Source organism: Prionailurus viverrinus, chromosome B2 (assembly GCF_022837055.1).
Source record: "Prionailurus viverrinus isolate Anna chromosome B2, UM_Priviv_1.0, whole genome shotgun sequence".
NCBI classification, from domain to species: Eukaryota; Metazoa; Chordata; class Mammalia; order Carnivora; family Felidae; genus Prionailurus; species Prionailurus viverrinus.
Genome location: NC_062565.1, coordinates 37,419,573 through 37,440,438, shown reverse-complemented (window position 1 = coordinate 37,440,438; position 20,866 = coordinate 37,419,573). Strand labels below are relative to the sequence as shown.

The 20,866-nt window shown below is 38.7% G+C and overlaps 1 protein-coding gene across 1 annotated transcript in view; it reads right to left on the bottom strand.

Annotated features, from left to right (window-relative positions):
* DNAH8 (dynein axonemal heavy chain 8) overlaps window positions 1-20,866 on the bottom strand; it is a 338,484-nt gene that overhangs the window by 60,695 nt on the left and 256,923 nt on the right. Inside the window, exons 82-86 of the mRNA XM_047860389.1 lie at window positions 20,619-20,737; window positions 18,051-18,253; window positions 4,934-5,007; window positions 2,452-2,604; window positions 1,923-2,078 (exon numbers count right to left, since the gene is read on the bottom strand). Of these exons, the coding sequence (XP_047716345.1) occupies window positions 1,923-2,078; window positions 2,452-2,604; window positions 4,934-5,007; window positions 18,051-18,253; window positions 20,619-20,737 (705 nt within the window). The remainder of the gene's footprint in view (window positions 1-1,922; window positions 2,079-2,451; window positions 2,605-4,933; window positions 5,008-18,050; window positions 18,254-20,618; window positions 20,738-20,866) is intronic.

Here is a 20,866-nt window from a genome sequence, read left to right as displayed (position 1 = left end):
GGTTGCCCCACTGACCATATGGAAAATACCCCCAATCATCTCCCCATGATAAGCTCAGTGGAAGAGTTGAATCATCACTACTGGGAACAGAATCATAAAATATATTATTTGCGAATTGGGAATTAAATAACAGAGTTAAAGTAATATTTGTATTAGAGTATGATAAGGCCTAGCAAAGCAAACAATTCCCAGATAAGAATGTATGAAATAGGCTTCAGTGACTTGAAAGCTGTAATTTACAATCCAAAGGCCACAGTGAGACTTGGTAAAAATAACCACCCACAAAGTGTTTAACCTGGTTTTAACTCTCTCAGGGGGAGGGGGCCAATGCACAGGAGATACACCAATGTCTCCTCTACACAGCTCTCTCCGCTGGGCAGCAGGGAACCTGGCAGAGTGGCAGGGACAAGGAGCCTGAGGGTAAATATGCCCAGTATTCTCTTGGATGAGCACCAAATTCCCCTCCAGCTTTGGGCAGGAGGGGAGAGAGGAGGTGAAGCTCTGTGTGCCACTATGCACAGCTAAGGCAGGCCTCCTAGTACAAGCCAGGTGATTCATTCTGTCCTCACTGCAGCCTCAGGGAAGGAGGAAATGTAGAAGGGGTTAAAGGAGCCTGTTCATCTCTCTCCAAAATCAAGGAGTGACTCAAGCACATTAAAATTATACAGCTTTCAAATATGGGACAAAATATAAAATCAAATGTAGAACAAAGCAATAACAAAATGAAAACACCGTATGGCTGCAAAGTCATAAAATTACTAAATTAATATACAAGTGTATGGTAAAAGCAAATAGTAAACAACCTGAAAATGACAGGTAACCACTGTGACTCTTCTCATTGTCACCATCACCTTCGCTGGCTGGCTCAAAACACACCACCGCCCGAGGTAGGCAGCATCAGGCTTGACTCCTAGATCTACCACCTATGAAGTTACCCTAACCTCTCCGAGCCTCAATTTCCTCATTTTTATTTTATTTAATTTTTCCTGGACGTGGTTAATTTATTGCCGCACACTAAAGGGATGGGGGGATGGACCCGGAGTGAGGCTGGGGCTGCGTTGTCCCTGTGTCTAGTTCTCCTGTTATTTAGGACAGTCCAAGGAACAAATTCCTGAGAGTCTGAGGAAAATTACAGGCATTGCAGTCAGACTGGTTAAATAATCTATGAAAAGCATCTAGCAAATAGTAGCTGCTCCTGCTTTAGTGCTACTATCTTCATTCATTTATTTATACATCTGGACATATTATCAATCAATGTCCTCTGGCTTATTTATTTATTTAAAAGTTTTTTACTTATTTATTTTGAAAGAGAGAGAGAGTGAGCATGAGTGGGGGAGGGGCAGAGAGAAAGAGAGAGAGAATCTCAAGCAGGCTCTCTGCTATCAGCACAGAGCCCAACCCAGGGCTCAATCCCACAGACCATGAGGACATGACCTGAGCCAAAAATCAAGCGCCGGACGCCCAACTGACTGAGCCACCCAGGCACTTCAATTTTCTCTTCTTTAAAATGGTGATACACCATTCTCACCTTGAGAAATGTGACTGTTAGCATTACATGATATAGTACATATAACGCTCCTGGCCAGCATAGGTACTTTGAAAACCAAATTTCTATCTAAATAACCATGTTCATCTCACAAATATTTACTGAGTTCCAGCAATGCCCCAGATGCTCCTATGGCCAGAGAGACTGAGAAGTTACAAAAAGACAAAGTCTTTGCCTTCAAGAGTCTTACGCTCCCATGGCCAGAGTAAGGGGCAGGAGCAGGAAAAACATTTAACTACACAGACAAATAGATACTATGCCAGGTGGGGAAAGGGGCCACGAAGGAGAGAAAAAGCAGGGTGAGGTAAGCAGACAGTGCAGCAGAGAAACAATGTATTAGCATCCCCTAAATGTGCAAACTGCTCTCAGAAGTTACCTGCACAGTGGAGTGTAAAAATGCTACTGTGTAAAGCATCGGCTTCCACATGGGTAAATTACTGATATCCAGAAGGTCTTGATTAATTCCGGCAAATGTTCTTTTCAAACCCGCGCGTACGCCTTGGGGCGGCTCATTAGTGAATTTGAGAGAAGTCTGTCGTAAAAAGCAAACAGTAGTTTTGTTTCTAGAAATTATTGTCAAGGATAAAATAGAAATTACAATCCCTCAGACAACAGTATGCTTACGGTACATGGTATGTTGGCTAGAATTCAGCACTGTGTAAACTAATGACATCAATCACAGCTGAAACCCCATGAATTACTACTGAGTCTTATAACTCTTCTGTGGAAATAGTTCCTATATAATATGGATGGTTATAGTTAAGACTTTGACCATTATTACATAAGATCTTACAGACTCTACTGCACCAAAATCCCTGTTGTGGTTTCATCTTTCAATAATGCCACAATGTCATCTTTATTTAAACAACTCTCAAGGAAAAGACACTTATGTCACGGCAACAAACCTGAAGCAACGTAATTGGGAATCGATCATGGGGCTCAGTAGTTATCCATACTCGGAAAGAGTCATCACTGGCTTCCGTGGTAATTAACGTCTCTAGCAATTCTTCCATGAATTCTAGGCCAAGGTGACAATTTTGCAGTAAAACCCAGCCACCCTGTATTCAAAAATGATTTCATATTAATATCTTGTAATTTTTTGTTACAATTTTAAGAAAACAAAATGTACGATTGAAAAAAAACCCTTTGCTTAGCGCATGTAAATACTGTTTTGAGCACCTATTTTTGGTAAGATGATTTTATGTCAATACAAACACTTTCTTCTGCTACTGGTAAATCTGGTTACTTGGAATCAAGTGGGTTCAAAACAATAGTACTCACCCACCCCAGGTTCAGAAGGAAACAGAAATGAAAGCTCGAAGCCCTGTGTAAGTACAGTGTGTGCACCATCTAATGGTAGGAACGGGTATTTTGGAATTTGTAACAACGCGTCCTAAGATGAATCGGAACTGACTCACCTCCGAACCAAATCATCCATAGTCACAGAGAGAGATGCACATTATCTCATGAAAGATGGAGACAATACATGTGGTGACTTCTGCTACCATAATGTAAAATAAACATTTGTTGTCATCACCGCTCCCATATAGTCCCAAAGCCACAAAATGTACTAAGCACTCACTACCTTAATACTTGCTAAAACTGTCTTTAACAATATAAGTCACATAGCCAATGCTGCTCTATGAGAACACAGGTTGTTTTTTTTTTTAACCAGACAACATGTTGATACCCTGATATAAAGATCAGATCAATACAGCTACAAAACAGTGAGCGCAGTAAATAGACGGTAATTCTTGTGTGTTATGCCTCCTACCGTGAGGGAAAATACAACTCGAACTGGCTTCAGCAGCAAAGGGGACGTGTTCGTCTAGACAACAGGGGGCTGCAGAGTAAGATGGACTTCGTAGTTAGTTTGTGCCGCAGGGATCCAGTTACTCGCTGGGTATTCCATTTCATTCCACAATGTCAATTTCACCTCAAAAATCTGGTGGCCCTCAAGGGTCAATGTGGCTGTACCTATTCATGGGCTGTTGGTTTGTTTGTTGGTTTGTTTGTTTCTCAAAATGTCATTATTACCCATACTTATCCCACCTTGAGAAACAGGACATGGAAGTTATAAAAGCTAATATTCCAAAGAAGGTTAGTGTGAATGTACCGCTGAAATTTAGAAGTTTCTCATTCACGGAAACTAAAGAAACTATTTAAGGCCCAGAATTAAACTGTCAAATCACTCCTTGGAGTGAATCATTTGATCTGAGTAAAAATAATTATATGTAACTGCCTTGATATATATAAATTAGATACAATAGATTATTGAATATAATTAAGTGATAAAGAAAAAGGCTTAGGGCACTTGAGAATTAATGACTAACTTGAGAATTTGATGGCCCAAGCAGAGCCTTAGCTCATTAACCCTCTCTTGTCATTAATTCCCAAGAAAAAGCTGCACCAAAGTTGCTACAGACATTAGGAGATCAAAAGCTTAAAAATAAACCGAGATCTTACTTTATTTTTGTAAGTGGTATGATTTCTTATCACAGCTGAAATTGTTATCAACCAAGCATCTCTAGAAAATTAATGTCCTGTGTATTATTAGGTGTGATGGAAAATATTTCTCAAGATTCCATCCAGCTTGCAATTTTCAATAAAAACCATCATCAATATTTAAACATAACATCTTCAAATATTTCTTATTCATCTGCAACTATCCACTAATGAAAAGAATAAAGTCTGACTTTAACCAAAAATTGAAATGTAACTGTCTCGGTCTGTCACTTCTTAAGCACTATCTATTAATGTTGATTGTCAAATTCCAAGACTTGCTAGAGCTCCATTCCTAGAAACCAGAAAGTGTGTCTGCCAAGTTGTCAAAAAAAAATATTTAGTGAAAATAAGATAGAGCTTACACTATATAAAATAAAACAAGTTTTTTGTGGGGATGTCAGGAGCAAACCAGCTTGCAGTTTAAAATTCACTGGTAATCAGGGATGCCTGGGTGGCTCAGTTGGCTAAGTTTCCAACTCTTGATCTTGGCTCAGGTCATGATCCCACACTTTGTGAGACTGAGCCCTGCATTAGGTTCTGCACTGACAGCGTGGAACCTGCTTGGGTTTCTCTCTCTCTCCCTCTTTCCCTCTCTGTCCGTCCTTTCTCTCTCTCTCTCTCTCTCTCTCTCTCTCTCTCTCTCTCTCTCTGTCTCTCTCTCTCTCTCTCAAAATAAACAAATAATAAAAACATTAAAAACTTTAAAATTCATTGGTAATCACAGGTTGACTATACATACATTAAAAAAAAAAAAGGAAAATGATGATGAAGCATCATAGGCAGAATGCTTAAGCCATCACTGTGGCAGTCCCAGGTAAACCTGATGTCCAGAGGACTAATAGCAAGAATGATGCACTAGGAGTAGCTGTCCTTGTCACCTACCTGCTGCATGGACACCTGAATCAGCTTTCGAGCATGTACCTCTTGTCCTTGCCCCATTGAGATAGTTCTGCATTCTGTAACATAGGAGAAGGACCGCTGTGATAAGATGTAAATTTTGTAACAGGATTGGGACAAAAAAAAACAATTCCTCAATGGTCATGGACTCCCTCCCGCCATGGCTTCTAATAAGGGCCCTTGTTACTCAAACAGGTGTGGCCTTTAGTTGTGTTGATGAGAGAGATGAGTGGGACAGAAACTGGAGGCACTGTCTGGAAAGCTGAGGGCGAAGACATACAAAGGGCACGAGGTTGGGTTTTTAGAGAGTTCGGGGATTTTGGAAATGAGGTGATCACAGGTATTTAGAGGATTTTTGAGTTTTGCTGTATATTTTGATTAGAATCTTTCTTTGGTGTTTTAACAGATGCTTCAGTGAAAATTTAATTGCGTTTTTATTCTTTTAAGATGTCAGGGTTGCAGTGCTTTCTGTCCATTTTGGGTTTGTTTGCATGATTGTCTATTTTCCGAGATAGAACTCAAGGCAACTCAGCCCCAGGAGGACTGTATTCAGGGGTAACTGCTCCTTAGATTAGATCACCACCTTGGAACTAATAAGCATGAAGAGAAAGTGGAGGCCACTCCAAGATTGGAAGTATGACTACAATTCGGGGGAGAATCTGCTTTTTAGACTCTTTAGTGCATTTGAGGTCCCAGGCAGAGAACCCACTTGCACTGTGCCACATGAACTCACTAAATGAAGAAGTCTCTGAATCATGCTAGTGAAACTAGAATTGGAAATTAATTCTCAAGCAAACTTTTGTAGACCCAATTTCCTTGAGTTTTAGGGGCATGATCTCAGGGCCGGAAAAGGAAGTCAGTGGAGACATTGCGAAGCAGTGAATGTTTTTGCCCTGCTATCCCAGATGAGCCTGGATCCTCAGTGAAGTGGGGCACTGTGGTAGGGAAAACAGTGAGGCTAACTTGGGAACCACTAGAGGAGGCTATAAGCGATGGAGGAATTTATGGGGTGGGAGGAAGTACGTCAGGAACCAGAGAAGTTGTCAGGACATACATCATTTAAACAGCACTGTATGGCTAATGGACAGAGATTCTGTGAGGCTCTGTAAATTGCAACATTAGAGACTATTCATAAACTCTCGGTCACAGGGAGAAACTTTGCAAGGGTGCCTGACAGAGGATAAAAGGGCACCGCTTGAAGAATCAGGAATTCCAAGAGGCTGAGGTGGAACCAGGCACTGCTCCCAGAGAAAGCCGAGAAGAATCCACACAACCTACCAAAGGAGAAGAAAAGGGAGGTGGGACTTGAATGGAGGAGCCTCTGGATCATTCAAAGAGATGCTGAGCCCTTCATTTGAAGAACACACAAATGTTCAGTTGGTCAATGGGGGGGGGGAGGTTTGATAGGGACAGTGATAACACATTGAGTGTGAGCCACAGTCTATCTCCTGTCTCCTTCCAACTCTTCTGAAATACACCTTAGAAAAGGAAGAGCTGCTTTCCATTCAGGTGGCCTGACTTTCTAATATTGATCCATGAATGGAATAGGAGGAGACCTAGAGGCATCCCTTCAAAACACAGAAGGCAGAAGTGAGAATCTGCTCACTTCTCCACATCTCCACTTTCATTCCCTGGCCCAAGGTTCCATCATCTTTCGCCTGGATTTTTGCAAAAGCTTAACCAGTGACCTCACTTGCACTCCTGTCCCCTGCTCTTGTTCCCTACCAGGTCTTCTTCTCCCAGCAGACAGAGGGACCAGCCCTAAATCAGATCATGTCCATGCTCTACTCAGAACCATCTGATGGTTTCCCATCTCATTCAGAGAAAAACCCAAAATCCAGTGCAAAGTTCTTAGCTACAGCCTCTAAACACACACAATAGCCCCCACTGCAGACACACACACAAACACACACACACACACTCTTTCTCCCTTTACACACTCCACATACCCCACATACACACTCTACACACTATCTCTTCTCCACACACACACTCTTTATACACTCTACATACACACTACACGTACACACTCTCCACACTCTCCCTCTACACATACTCTACACACACACCTACACACTTTACACACACACACTACATGTACACACTCTACACACACTCTATCCACACACACACCTAAACACTCTACACACACACTCTACACACATACTACACGTACACACTCTACACATATACTCTCCACACACACACTTTACACACTCTACACACACTCGACACACTCTCTACACACACACTCTTTACACACTCTACATGAACACACTCTACACACATTCTACATACACACTCACGAACACACACTACACACACTCACAAACTCACACGAACACACTGCCAACACACTCTACACACATGCTGCATGAACACAATACACACACACACACACACACACACACACACACACACCCCTTACCTCACTACTCTCCCCCCGCTCAGCCATTCACTCTCCTCCAGCTGCAATGGCCTGCTCCCCAGGCACACTCCAGCTTCACTGCTATTCCCTCTGCCTGAAAGATGTCCCCGTGAGAGCTGCACTGCCTCACTTCCTTCATACTGCAGATCTTCCTCACCCTCTTAGCAAGTCTTCCCTGGCCCACCCCATGTAAAACAGCATACCTCTCCCATCACTCTGTCCCTCAAGCTGCTTCTTTCTTAGCAGATTATGTACTTTTCTTGTTAGCATAGTATATACTCACTTGTTTGTCGGTTATTGTCTGTTTTACCCCCACACTAGAATGTGAGCCCCAGGAAAGGGAGGAGCTAGATCCCGGTGGCTAGCCCAGCACCTGAACAGTGAGTGGCACGCAGTAGGTGCTCAATAACTCTTTCCTTGAACTTTTAAAACTGAAGTATAATTTACTCTTTCAAAGTATATAATTCAATGTTTTTTAGTTTACTCATCACATTGTGGAGCTATCACTTCCATCTAATTCCAGAACATTCTCATCACCCCCAAGGGAAATCACACACCCATTCGTGGTCACTCCCCATGACCCCTCCCAACCGGGAACCACTAATCTACTTTCTATCTCTATTCTAGACATTTAATATAAATGGAATCATACAATATGTGACTTCTGGTTCTGTCCCCTTTTACTAGCATAATGTTGTCAGGGTTCATTCATGTTGTGGCATGGATCACAACTTCATTCCTTTTTATGGCTGAGTAGCAGTCCACTGCATGGATGGACCACATTTTGTTTACCCACTCATCAGCTGATGGACATTTGGGCTGTTTCCACTTTTTAGCTAGTATGAATAATGAACACGAATGCTGTGAACATTCGTGTATAAGTCTTTGTGCAGACATATATTCAATTCACTTCATTACATACTTGGAAGTAGAATTACTGGGTCATATTGTAACTTTATGTTTAACTTTTCGAGGAACTGACAGACTGTTTTGCAAAACAGTTGCCCCATTTTACATTCCCATCGGCAATGCATAAAAGTTCTAATTTTTCCACATCCTTACCCACACTTGTTATTGCCCATCTTTTTCTTTCAACCTATCTTATTGGGAGTGAGGTGGTTATCTCATTGTAGTTCTGACTTGCATCTCCCTAGTGACTAATGATGTTGATGATATTTTCATGTGCTTGTTGGTCATTTATATATCTTCTTTGGAGAAATATCTATTCAAATTCTTTGCTCACTTTTAAATTGGGTATTAGACTTTTCATTGTTGACTTGTAAGGGTTCTTTATATGCTCTGTATACCAGACCCTTGTCAGAATTATGATTTATAAATGCTTTCTCTCATTTGTAAGTTGCCTTTTTCACTTTCTTTGATGGCACCCTTTGAAGCACAAAAGTTTCAAATTTTGAGGAAATCCAATTTATTCATTGTCTCTTTTATTGCTTACGTCTTTGACGTCATATCTAGAAAACCACTGCCTAATCCAAGGTCACAAAGATTTACTCCTGTTTTCTTTAAGAGTTTTATAGTTTTAGCCTTTATATTTGTCTCTGGTCAATTTTGAGTTGATTTTTGTATATGGTATGATATAAAGGTCGAACTCCATTCTTTTAAAAGTAGGTATCAGTTTTTCCAGCACCATTTGTTGAAAAGACTATCTTTTCCCTCATCCAACAGCTTGGAACCCTTGTTGAAAATCACTTGGGCATATATGTTAGGGGTTATTTATGGGACTGCAATTCAATTCCATGGATATATATGTCTATTGTTACGCCAGCACCATCTTGTTTGAATTACTGTATCTTTATAGTAAGTTTTGAATTCAGGAAGTATGAGACCTACAGTTTTGTTCTTCCTTGTCAAAACTGTTTTGGTCCTTCTGTGTCCTATGTATTTCTCTATGAATTTTAGGATCAGCTTGTCAATTTACACAAAAAAAGGCAGCTGGGATTTTGATGGGGGTTGTGTTAAATCTGTAGATCCATTTGGAGAGTACTGACATCTTACCAATATTAAGTCTTCTCACCCATGAACACAGGATGTCTTCCCATATATTTAGGTCTTCTTTAATTTTTTTCAATTATGTTTTGCACTTTTCAATGTATAAGTCTTGAAATTATTTGTTAAATTTATTCTAAGTATGTTTTATGATGCCATAAATGGAATTGCAAGTATAATCTCATTTTTGGATGGCCCTGGCTATTGTATAGAAAAATAATAAATTTTTAAATATTGATCTTATATCCTGCAATCTTGTTGACCTCGTTTATTACCTCTAATAGTTTTTGTTTGTTTGGGTTTTTTTTTTTTTTTGTGGACTTCTTAGGACTTTCTATATACAAAATCATGTAATCTGCAAATAGAAATCATTTTACTTCTTCTTCTGGTCTGACTGCCCTGTCTACAACCTCTAATATGGTGCTGAATGGAAGTGGTGAGAGTCTTGCTCCTGATCTTTGGGGGGAAAGCATTCAGCCTTTCACCATTAAATATGATGTTAGCTGTGGGTTTTGGGTAGGTGCTCTTTATTAGTTTGAGCAAATTTTTATTCCATTTTATTCTTGTTTGTTTTCATCATCAAAGAGTATTGAATTTTTTTCAATGCCCTTTCTGCACTTATTCAGATAATTATGCGGATTTTGTTCCTTATTCTATTCATATGGCATATTATATTGGTTAATTTTCATATATAATTAACCTTGCACTCTTGGGATAAATCCACCTGGCTATAGTACATAATCCTTTTTTTAGTTTTAATTTTGTTTAAGTTTATTTATTTTTGAGAGAGAGCACACCAGGAAAGGACAGAGAGAGAGGGTGAGAGAGAGAATCCCAGCAGACTTCATGCCACCAGCGTGGTGCCCGATGTAGGGCTTGAACTCACAAACCATGAGATCTTGACCTGAGCTGAAGTCAGACGCTTAACCAATGGAGACAGCCAGGCGCCCCGTGCATAATCCTTTTTATAGGGTGCTGGATTTTGTTTGAAAGTAGTTTGTTGGGATTTTTGCTTCTATCTTCATAAGGGATATTGGTTTTCTTTTCTTGTGGTATCTTTGTTCTGGAATTGGTAATAGTGGTCTCATAAAATGAGTTGGGAAGTGCTCCCTCCTCTTTTATTTTTTGGAAAAGTTTGTGAAGAATTGGTGTTATTTTTTAAATGTTTGGTAGAAATCACCAGTGAAGCCATCTGGCCCTGGTATTTTCTTTGTGGAAGTTTTTGGTTACTAAATCAGTATTTTTACTTCTTCTAGTTCTCTTCAGGTTTTCTGTGTCTTCTTGAGTCACTTCCAGTAGTTGTCTCTTGCTAATAATTTGCCCACTTCATTTGGGTTATCTAATTTGTTGGCATAATTGTTCATAGTATTCTCTTATGATATTTTTAAATTTTTGTCAGGTCAATAGTGATGTTTCCCCCTATCATTCCTGATTTAATAAACTTAGTCTTCTCTCCCTTACTCTTGGCCAAACTGAAGATTTATCAATTATTGGTATTTTCCTTTCCCTTCCTTCCTTCCTTCCTTCCTTTCCTTTTCTTTCTTTCCTTTTTATTTTTTTATCTTTTTACTGTGAGGTAATGGCATATATTATCCATTATGGTGACTTTCCCTTTTCTTATTTAAGCTTCTATTTCTGTATAACCTTTGGGACTTACTTCCATGGTTTGTCTGCTAAGTCCTGGGAATGAATTTCCCTGTACCACTCTTTATTTCCCTTGCCATCAAATGTTCACTTATCTCTTTATGACTTTGGGCAAGTTAATGATCATCAAATAATATTTTCTGATCTTTATAAAAGGATAATTTCAATTAACCTCTTTGCATATTTCACAGTCTTGTGGAGGTGGGGCTTATGGAGTGGGGCTCAATATATTACCGACATTCTAATTTGTTTTTTTCACTCGTGGTTGTTAGTAGGTGTTTGTTGGTCTTTTCGAAGAAGATACTGTGTTGATTCTTTGTTGTTGCTGTATGCTCTGTTTCATTTCTTTCCACTGAAACATTTATTGTTTCCTTTTGCTTGCTTTGGGTTTAATTTACTCTTCTTTTCCTGGTATCTTAAGGCAGAAGTTCAAGTTATTGACTTGCAAACTTTCTTCATTTTTAACATAGGTCAATAAATATTTCATAAATTTTCTGAATGGTCTGGAACAACTAGATTGATTGACATTGGAAAAGTGACGAAGCTTTGCCCTTAAGAAGAAAAGGTCCCAAAGGGCAGGGACCAGTGAGATAAGATGCAGTACAAGACCAAATTTCTAGAAAGGGTAAAGAAAGATGCCACAGCATCATAAGAGGAATTCTCAAAAGAAAGATGGATGCAGAAGGTATTGTAGGAAGTGTTGCTGCAGATAATAAAGTATAACTACACTTTGGTGTTTGGGCTTTTTGTTTGTTTGTATTTGAGAGACTTTAATAAGAATTCAACTGCTTTTCCATTTCTTTCCAAAATTAGGCTTGTGTCTTTTTCCCTTTTTCGCTTTCTTTTTTTTTAAAACTTCTTATATCTAGTTAAGTAGTATACGCTCATAGTGAAAGCACTGTACAGAAAAGGTATAGAGAAGAAAATGAAAGTCATGAATATCCCTCCCTAGATTTTCATTCTAAACTTTTTAATATGCACAATACACAATCGCTTACCCTCATTTTAAAATTCAAAACGTCCTGAAAACTGAAAATTTTGCAGAAAATCATTTTAGTGGCAAAACTTGACCTGACTGGATATGAGGCTATTTATAGACTTTACTCCTATCTCTATGAATATTAATACTCTTATTTGCAGTATATTATGTAATATATGAAATATTATCTTTCTAAAAGGTGGACTATTCTGATTTCTGAAGTATATCTGGCCCCAAGGATTTTGAATAAGGGATTGTAAGCCTAGCTATATATATATATATATATATATATATGTATGTATTATATATATACATACACTCACAGATGTTATTCTTTTTTTTTTTTTTTTAAATTTTTTTTTTTCAACGTTTATTTATTTTTGGGACAGAGAGAGACAGAGCATGAACGGGGGAAGGGCAGAGAGAGAGGGAGTCACAGAATCGGAAACAGGCTCCAGGCTCTGAGCCATCAGCCCAGAGCCCGACGCGGGGCTCGAACTCACGGACCGCGAGATCGTGACCTGGCTGAAGTCGGACGCTTAACCGACTGCGCCACCCAGGCGCCCCTCACAGATGTTATTCTAAATCTCTACTTCTTTTTAAAAAAAATTTTTTTTTCAACGTTTATTTATTTTTGGGACAGAGAGAGACAGAGCATGAACGGGGGAGGGGCAGAGAGAGAGGGAGACACAGAGTCGGAAACAGGCTCCAGGCTCTGAGCCATCAGCCCAGAGACCGACGCGGGGCTCGAACTCACAGACCGCGAGATCGTGACCTGGCTGAAGTCGGACGCTTAACCGACTGCGCCACCCAGGCGCCCCTAAATCTCTACTTCTTAACAGCATATTGTGAGTATTTTACTGTCATTAAATATTACTGGAAAATTTTTTAATGGTACCATAATATTCCATCATGTTGATGCATTCTTGTTCATTCAACCTCTAGCCTTTTCTATATGTGAGACATTTTCAATTTTTCCATATTATAAATAGCACTAGATTAAACATCTTTGTATATAAATTTTGATATGTATCTCTTGATATGTTCTTGGAAGGAATTCATACATATAGAATCGTCAAGACAAAGCACAAATATTTTAAAGATTTGTGATATATACATTAAAAAGGACTGCCAGTGTCTCCAGCTAAAATGGAAGGCTGTCATTCCCAGCCCACATGTCCATCCTCATTTGTGCTAATGGCGCTTTGACATACAGAAGTTTCAAAACTTCATCACTCCAAACTATCCGCCTTGGTTTTAGATTCTGATCTTATGATTAAGAAAATCTTAGCTACCCCAATAGTACCAATACATTCTTTTTTTTTTCTTCTATAGCTTAATTAACCTAGAATTTATTTTGGAGTTTAAAGTAAGATAAAATTGTTACTTTTTTCTAAAGTTAACCGGCTAGCCCAACAATGTCTATTGACTAATCCATTTTTCCTCCATTGATGTGAAATGTGAATCTTATCATAGACTAAGCTTATTATAGATACTAGAGCCTAATCTGAGGCCTTTCATTTTGCTTTATTGATCTGTTTATCTACTCTGAGCTTCCACACTGATTAAATTATTGTCCTTTGATAAAGGTTTACAAATCTAGTGGTGCTCATTCCCCATTATTCTTTCTCCTTTTCAAAGTTTTCTTGGTTATTCTTGTCCATTTATTGTTCTAGATGATCTAGGATCTTTCTACTATCCAATTAGAACAAGAAATACAGTTGGAATTTCAATTAGACTTTCCTTCAATTTATAGATTAATTTAGCAACTATTGACATCTTTACAATATTGAATCTTTACACTGGCAATGTGGTTTGACTCTCCATTTATTCTATCCTACTGTTATGCCTGTAAGACAGTTTTATAGTTTTCTTCTAATAGGTATTTTAAAAATGATTCCCCAGTTTTATTTTTATTGCTATAGTGAATGGGATTTTTTACATTTTATTTTACAAGATTGTTCCATTGATTTCTTTAATATATTTATTTTGTGATCAGCCACCTTACCAAACTGTCCCGTTAAATCTAATAGTTCTTCAGTTGATTCATTTGTGTTTCTAGTTAGACAATTACACTGCCTGAGAGTAATGATGATTTTTGTCCCTCCTTTCCAATAGTTATATCTTTTATTTATGATTCTTACAATACATTAGCTATATCTTCCACAATAGTGCTCAATAATAGTGGTGATAGCAGACATCTTTATCTTATTCTTGACTTTAATGTGTCTAGTTGTTTACCAGTAAGTAAAATGTTGATGTCTGAAGTTCATATTCATTATCATATTAATAAAATGTTATATGTATCAACTTCTTAAAAGTCAAATACAAATGTTTAATTTTTATAAAAAGGCTTTTCAGCACCTATCAAGGTAATAATATGATAGCCTAAGGAAGAGTCTTTTACATTTTGTTGTGATGACATTTCTTAATACTATATCTTTCTTATACCCACCCATGCATTCCTTCTTGGTCAAGGAAAATTACTATTGTTTTGTACGTTATTTTTTTTTTAATGACACAATGAATTCTTTTTGTTTGCACTTCAGTTAAGATCTTTAGGGGCGCCTGGGTGGCTCAGTCGATTAAGCGTCCGACTTCGGCTCAGGTCATGATCTCGCGGTCCGTGAGTTCGAGCCCCGCATCGGGCTCTGGGCTGACAGCTCAGAGCCTGGAGCCTGTTTCTGATTCTGTGTCTCCCTCTCTCTCTGACCCTCCCCCGTTCCTGCTCTGTCTCTCCCTGTCTCAAAAATAAATAAACATTAAAAAAAAAATTAAAAAAAAAAAGATCTTTACATTTACATTGACAGGCAGCGTCAATCTGTAGTTTTCTTTCTTTTATGAAGTTATTACTATCTTGTCTGTTTCTATCAGGATAATGCTATTCCCTCAAAATAAAGAGGAAAATGTATCATCTTTTCCTATGTTCTGAAATGGAATAAAGTATGTGAAAGTTTTAGAAGATTTACTAAAAAAAACCAAGCCCAGAGCCTCTGCTCAGGTCATAACGTAAAAACTTCTCATTTTTCTCATCTTGATTATTGGTGTATTCAGGTTTTTTTTTTATAAATTTGTATTTTTCTACAAACTTGTCCATTTTAATGATATTTTTAAGTTTATTACCATAACTATGCACTGTTCTCTTGTTATTTAAATTTTTTCATCTGTATGTGTTTTTATGCCCATTTCCTCATTCCTACTTCAGTATATTTGTGGGTTTGTATTTTACTTGTTCTCTTTCACTTGTGTTTGGATTCTATCTTCAAACCCATCCATCCTCTTTCTCCGTTATCCAGGCTCTGGTAGGGTTCTCATGCTAAAGACACCTGTCTTCTCTCTTGCCCAGGCACACAGTGTTTCTGGGCAGAATTTGTCTGCTCCAAATCTCTCACTGCAGAGTCTGACAGGCACCTGACAATATCCATAGTGAGAAGCTTTTCTTTTCTTACAAAAATGTATTTGATTTGGTCCCATTCCTCAAGTTGCTGTCTGGTAACTGGTTAATTCATCTAATGAAGGCAGTGAAAAGGAATGAAAGAACAGACCACTGCAGTGGGATTTGGAAGCCCTGAGATAAGGCCTGAATTGAGTCTGTCCCCAGCCAGCTGTATGGCCCAATCTCTAGACTTTAGTTTCCCCAGCTGTAAAATAAGGTAGTTGGGTTTCAAGACTTCCAGCCTATTCACCTTGAGTATCCTATGATTGTTTAGTATCCAGTTATCCAAATAAAATCTTTCTAGTTGAGACTAGATTACTATGTTATTCTGTACATATTATAGTTTCATTTTCACAATTATTTGGGGGATAGTAAATAGCATGAGACTTTCTAGCATACTCAAAACTTATTCATCGAAGAGTTCTGTATAAAATTCATTGGGTCCTGGAAGACTGGCAAGTTGCCATAAATACCAGAGCAAAACAGCCTACCTTTAAGGTGGTTAGTAATACTTAACCATGAATAGTTGCCATTACAACTGGAAGCTCTTTACATGGAGTTTCAGGATCAAAGTCAAATGTACTCTGTTTTAATATCCTAACAAAGCAACCAACAGAAGCTTGAACAATTGTCGGAAAAACTTAAGTCATGGCAAGAAATGGAAATCACCAAATTGCCAAGCAAAGTAGTATGATAACATGTAATAACAGTAAAGGTGATAGCACAGTTCCAGCTAAATTTACTTAATGTCATGGTTATAATTTCTCCCAAAAGAAACCCTGAATTTCTTAATTCTGTTTTAAACTCTGGTCATAGACAATAGCATTATTTTGAGGTCATTTGAAATGGTAATTCTAGTTGGAAACATGCCCATCTTCTAGGAACAATATCCCCTTCTAAGAAATGCCCCCACTCTAGCCCCACACATGTGCTTCCTGCTATGAATCCATTACCAGAGCAATATTCGTTCATTGGCTCAGACAGGAACATGTGACCAAAGCAAAACCAATGAATTTCTTCCCTTGTTATTTGGACCTGGGGCCAAGAGAGTAAGGGGAATTTCCCTGGGAATGCTGAACTTGCTAAACATATAAGCAGTGAAGCTCACAAGCCACCAGAGACCAAGAGTTCTGCCACATAGAGATTGGTGCATAGTAAGACAGGAAAAAGGAACCCATAAGCAGAGAGAAGTGGGGCATCTGGACAAAGCAACTGGACAAATATCCATAAAGGAATACATCTGAGGGAGATTTGGAAGCTACAAGGCTGCAAGAGAGGCATCACTCTTAGACCAATGAAGATGACTGGCATGTTGCCATAAATACCAGAGCAACACAGCCTACCTTTAAGGTGGTTAGTAAAACTTAACCATGAATAGTTGCCATTACAACTGGAAGCTCTTTACATTGAGTATCAGTGTTCAGACTGAAGAAAGTGACCATTAAAACATGGATCAATATAGAGTATAGAAGTGTATGGTGACAGTGAACAGAGAAAAGTCAAGATGAGAAAACAGAGAGTGACCATAGACCATGATACCTTAAGCTAATGGTTTGCAGTAATTTTTTAGTGCAGGACACATGGCATGGTGAATACTTGGAGAAGACTAAATTGATTTTATATCACATTATGTTAACTTACTAATAAACTCAATGTACGTTTTGTTTCACAGGGTAGGTTTGGTTATGCATAATCAATCACCTTTATAATCTTTATAAAGACATAAATGAATTAACCCAATAAGGGATAGTTCCAGAGATCTGAACCTGAAAGATACCAAATGGCAATGCCAACAATATTCAGATTTCCAGACCATGAGGAGCAGATGAACAGCCCTCCTACAAACAGCCATTCTATAAAAAGATGGCTCAATCTTCCCATACAGGTCCCTGTCCTTTGGTCATGCTGACTCAGTCACTGCTCTCACCACTTATGTGTTTCTAATTCCTTGCCCTGCCTCCTCCCCCTGGAGCAACTTACCTTGTATCTCCCACCATTCCACCTACTAAAATCTCAACTCCTTTTTAGATCCTACTCAAAATACCATCACTGTGATGCTTTCCCTTTACCCCTTGCAGCCCGAGTAGCTCTGGATCTTATAATCAGGCGTGTCTATGCCTCAGTTCCAGCAGTTGCCACAATTACGTGTTTATGTATCTGTCTTTCCCAGCTATTTTGTGTTCGTCTCCGCGCTTCTTGAATCTAGCGTGCTGCCTGTACTAAAGAGTTATTGAAAGAAACTATGAATGAATAAATCCCAAATTACTGTGTGTTATAATAATGGTTATAGCTTTTCAATTTCTGACAAAATAGATGTTTTTGTAATTTTATACAGACAGGGCAATGCCTCTGTATGTTCATTCTTCCTAGTCTGCTATCCATGTAGTATGGACATCTGCTTGCTACTTAAAAAAATATATATATATTTTTATATCATTATTATACTATATTATAATAATTATATAATTATAATATATATAATATTAGATATAATTAAATATAATTAATATATACAATATATATAATAAGAATCAGTTATGAAATTATAAGAGGCAATGTTTGAGGCAAAAATACAGAGGTTTTACTAAACTGAATAAATGTCTGATCATACCCAGCTTCAGTTTCTTGGCCAATGCATCAATTTGAATAGTGGGATCAGATCCCATGGACAGGAAACATATCAAAGGTGTCCTGGTATCACTTTCTTCCCAAGTTTTCTCCAGGTTTAGGATAACTGGTTCTGTGTACTTGTCCTCCAAAGAATCTGCAATGTACTTTCTTGCTTGAAAAACAGTACGGTCTGGGCACCAAGACCTAGAAATGAATACAAGTTATAGGAAAAAATTCAGTGTGTTCATTTTTTTATTCTATTTTATTCTAAGCACCTAAAAAACGTAATTAATTAGCAAAGGACAAAAAGCTAATTCCCAGATCTGCAGATCTGTGTAAGAAGGATGGGAAGGTTTCCCATCCCTGAATGAATACAAATTTAATCATGTGGTTTTGGTGCGAGGCACTGGGAAAAAATAGGCCAGAGTGGGTAAAAACATGGTCTGTTGTTAACCCACAAGAGCCCTTAGAAGCCAGTTGATCCAAATGTCTCATTTTCAGAAGACACACCAACTACACTGAAGCTTTAATTAGTTTTTTTAAAGCTTATTTTTAATGTTTATTTTGGCAAGAGAGAGCACGTGCGCGAGCAGAGGTGGGGCAGAAAAAGAGGACAGGGGATCTGAAGCAGGCTCTGCACTGACAGCAGGAAGCCCAACACAGGGCTCGAACTCATGAACGATGAGATCATAACCCAAGCAGAAGTCTGATGCTCAACTGACTGAGCCACCTAGGTGCCTCTAATTAGTTATGTTTTTTTTTTTTTTGTTTTTTTTTTTAATTTTTTTTTTTTTTTCAACGTTTATTTATTTTTGGGACAGAGAGAGACAGAGCATGAATGGGGGAGGGGCAGAGAGAGAGGGAGACACAGAGTCGGAAACAGGCTCCAGGCTCTGAGCCATCAGCCCAGAGACCGACGCGGGGCTCGAACTCACGGACCGCGAGATCGTGACCTGGCTGAAGTCGGACGCTTAACCGACTGCGCCACCCAGGCGCCCCTAGTTATGTTTTTTTTTAATCACATCAATGATTACCCCTGGTCACTGAGGCTATCTGCTTCAGGTAAGCAATTCCTTATTCAAACTCATAGGCAGGACCACATCTATTCTTTGATAAATATTTATCTTGTGCCCACCGCATCAGGCCCCACTTTAGGTGCTGGGGCTCAGCAGGGACACAAGGGGAGGCGTCCTCCACCAGCTCCCGAAGACAATAGGGGCCAACCCGCTGCACACTGTGAAGCTCTGCAGTGTTCAAGGGGAGAATTAAAGTGTCAAAGTTGTCAAAAGTAGGTTGATCAGCAAGCACTTATTTAATACCATCTGTGTCGCCTGCACTGTAGTAGGTTCTATACACAGCAACACATCAAATAAATATCATTTACTATTTGATATTTTGGATCACAGACAAGCTCTACAGATTCTTATTTACTAGTAGACTACACTACTTGTTTGGCACAGATTCACTTTTTAAAGGATGGACAAAAGATAGACACATCTATTCCTATAAAAACAAGTAGCCCTGGGGCACCTGGGTGGCCCAGTCAGTTAAGCATCTGCCTCTTGACTTCAGCTCAGGTCACGATCTCATGGTTTGTGTGTTCAAGCCCCACATCGGGCTCCACGCTGACAGCATGGAGCCTGCTTGGGATTTTCTCTCTCCCTCTCTCTCTCTGCCCCTCCCCTGCTTGTGCTCTCTCTCTCTCTCTCTCTCAAAATAAATAAACTTTAAAAAAAAAGTAGTCCTTTCATACTCCGTACGTCATGAGGTCACCACTGCTGACCATTCTGATTACTCTCAAAGAGTGGACAATATCCAGGAAACAAGTTTTTCTAAGAAATTCAAGCTCAGGTGTATATTATTAGGGAAAACCAAAACCACTCCAAAATAATCCTACATCTTTTTGTTGCTCTTTTGGTGGCCCCATCTCCCCACCTCCATCCTCCTGCTTTGCTCACAAATCACACACACACACACACACACACACACACACACACCCCTTCCCATAGCCTTCTCCAGTAGCCTTCTTTGAGCTACTGGATATTTAGAAAACATGAAAAGAAGGAAAAGAAAGGAGAAAAGAAAAGAAAAGAAAAGAAAAGAAAAGAAAAGAAAAGAAAAGAATTTTCTTCCTTCACATCATATTTTAATAGCCAAAACAACATTTATACATTTCAATAGGCAATTCCTGTTTTTTTCCTCAAATAAAATTTAATTTCAGCTTGTAGACTAATTGCCTTGTAACTTTGTGAGGATTATTTTTTTTATCAAGTAAATTCAACAATAAGTGATTCACTCAGTGGCAAATGATGAACAGAGGGAATAATAAAGGCATATTTTTCATGTGTCTTCTGCTAAAAGCACTATCACTAATACATTCCCTGCCACCACCACCATTTTATTTGCTTGTCAAGGAACTAAGGAATTGCCATCCCAAACCGCAATATGGAAGCACACATGTTTCTTAGAATACCCACTGGGACATAGCGAAGTAAACTCACTGAGGTAACATCTGTAATTTGACAATCTGATGAGTGATCCTTCTAAGTCTGATAATACATATGCTCACCTGATAAGTAAAAGTTTGCGGCAGGTATCCAGTGAATCGTTATATCCATCAGGGATAATTTCCTCCTCTGGAGCATCTTTATCAAACCAGCTTTTCCATCCCTTCTCATTACGAGATATCTAAAATAAATAAGCCAATTAGCAAGCCATAGAAATATATACAATTGGAACATGTTGGAGAGGATACTGAGTAACTTTAGAGGGTCATTCTTCACAGGCAGATAATTTTTCAAGCATAACTACACAGTT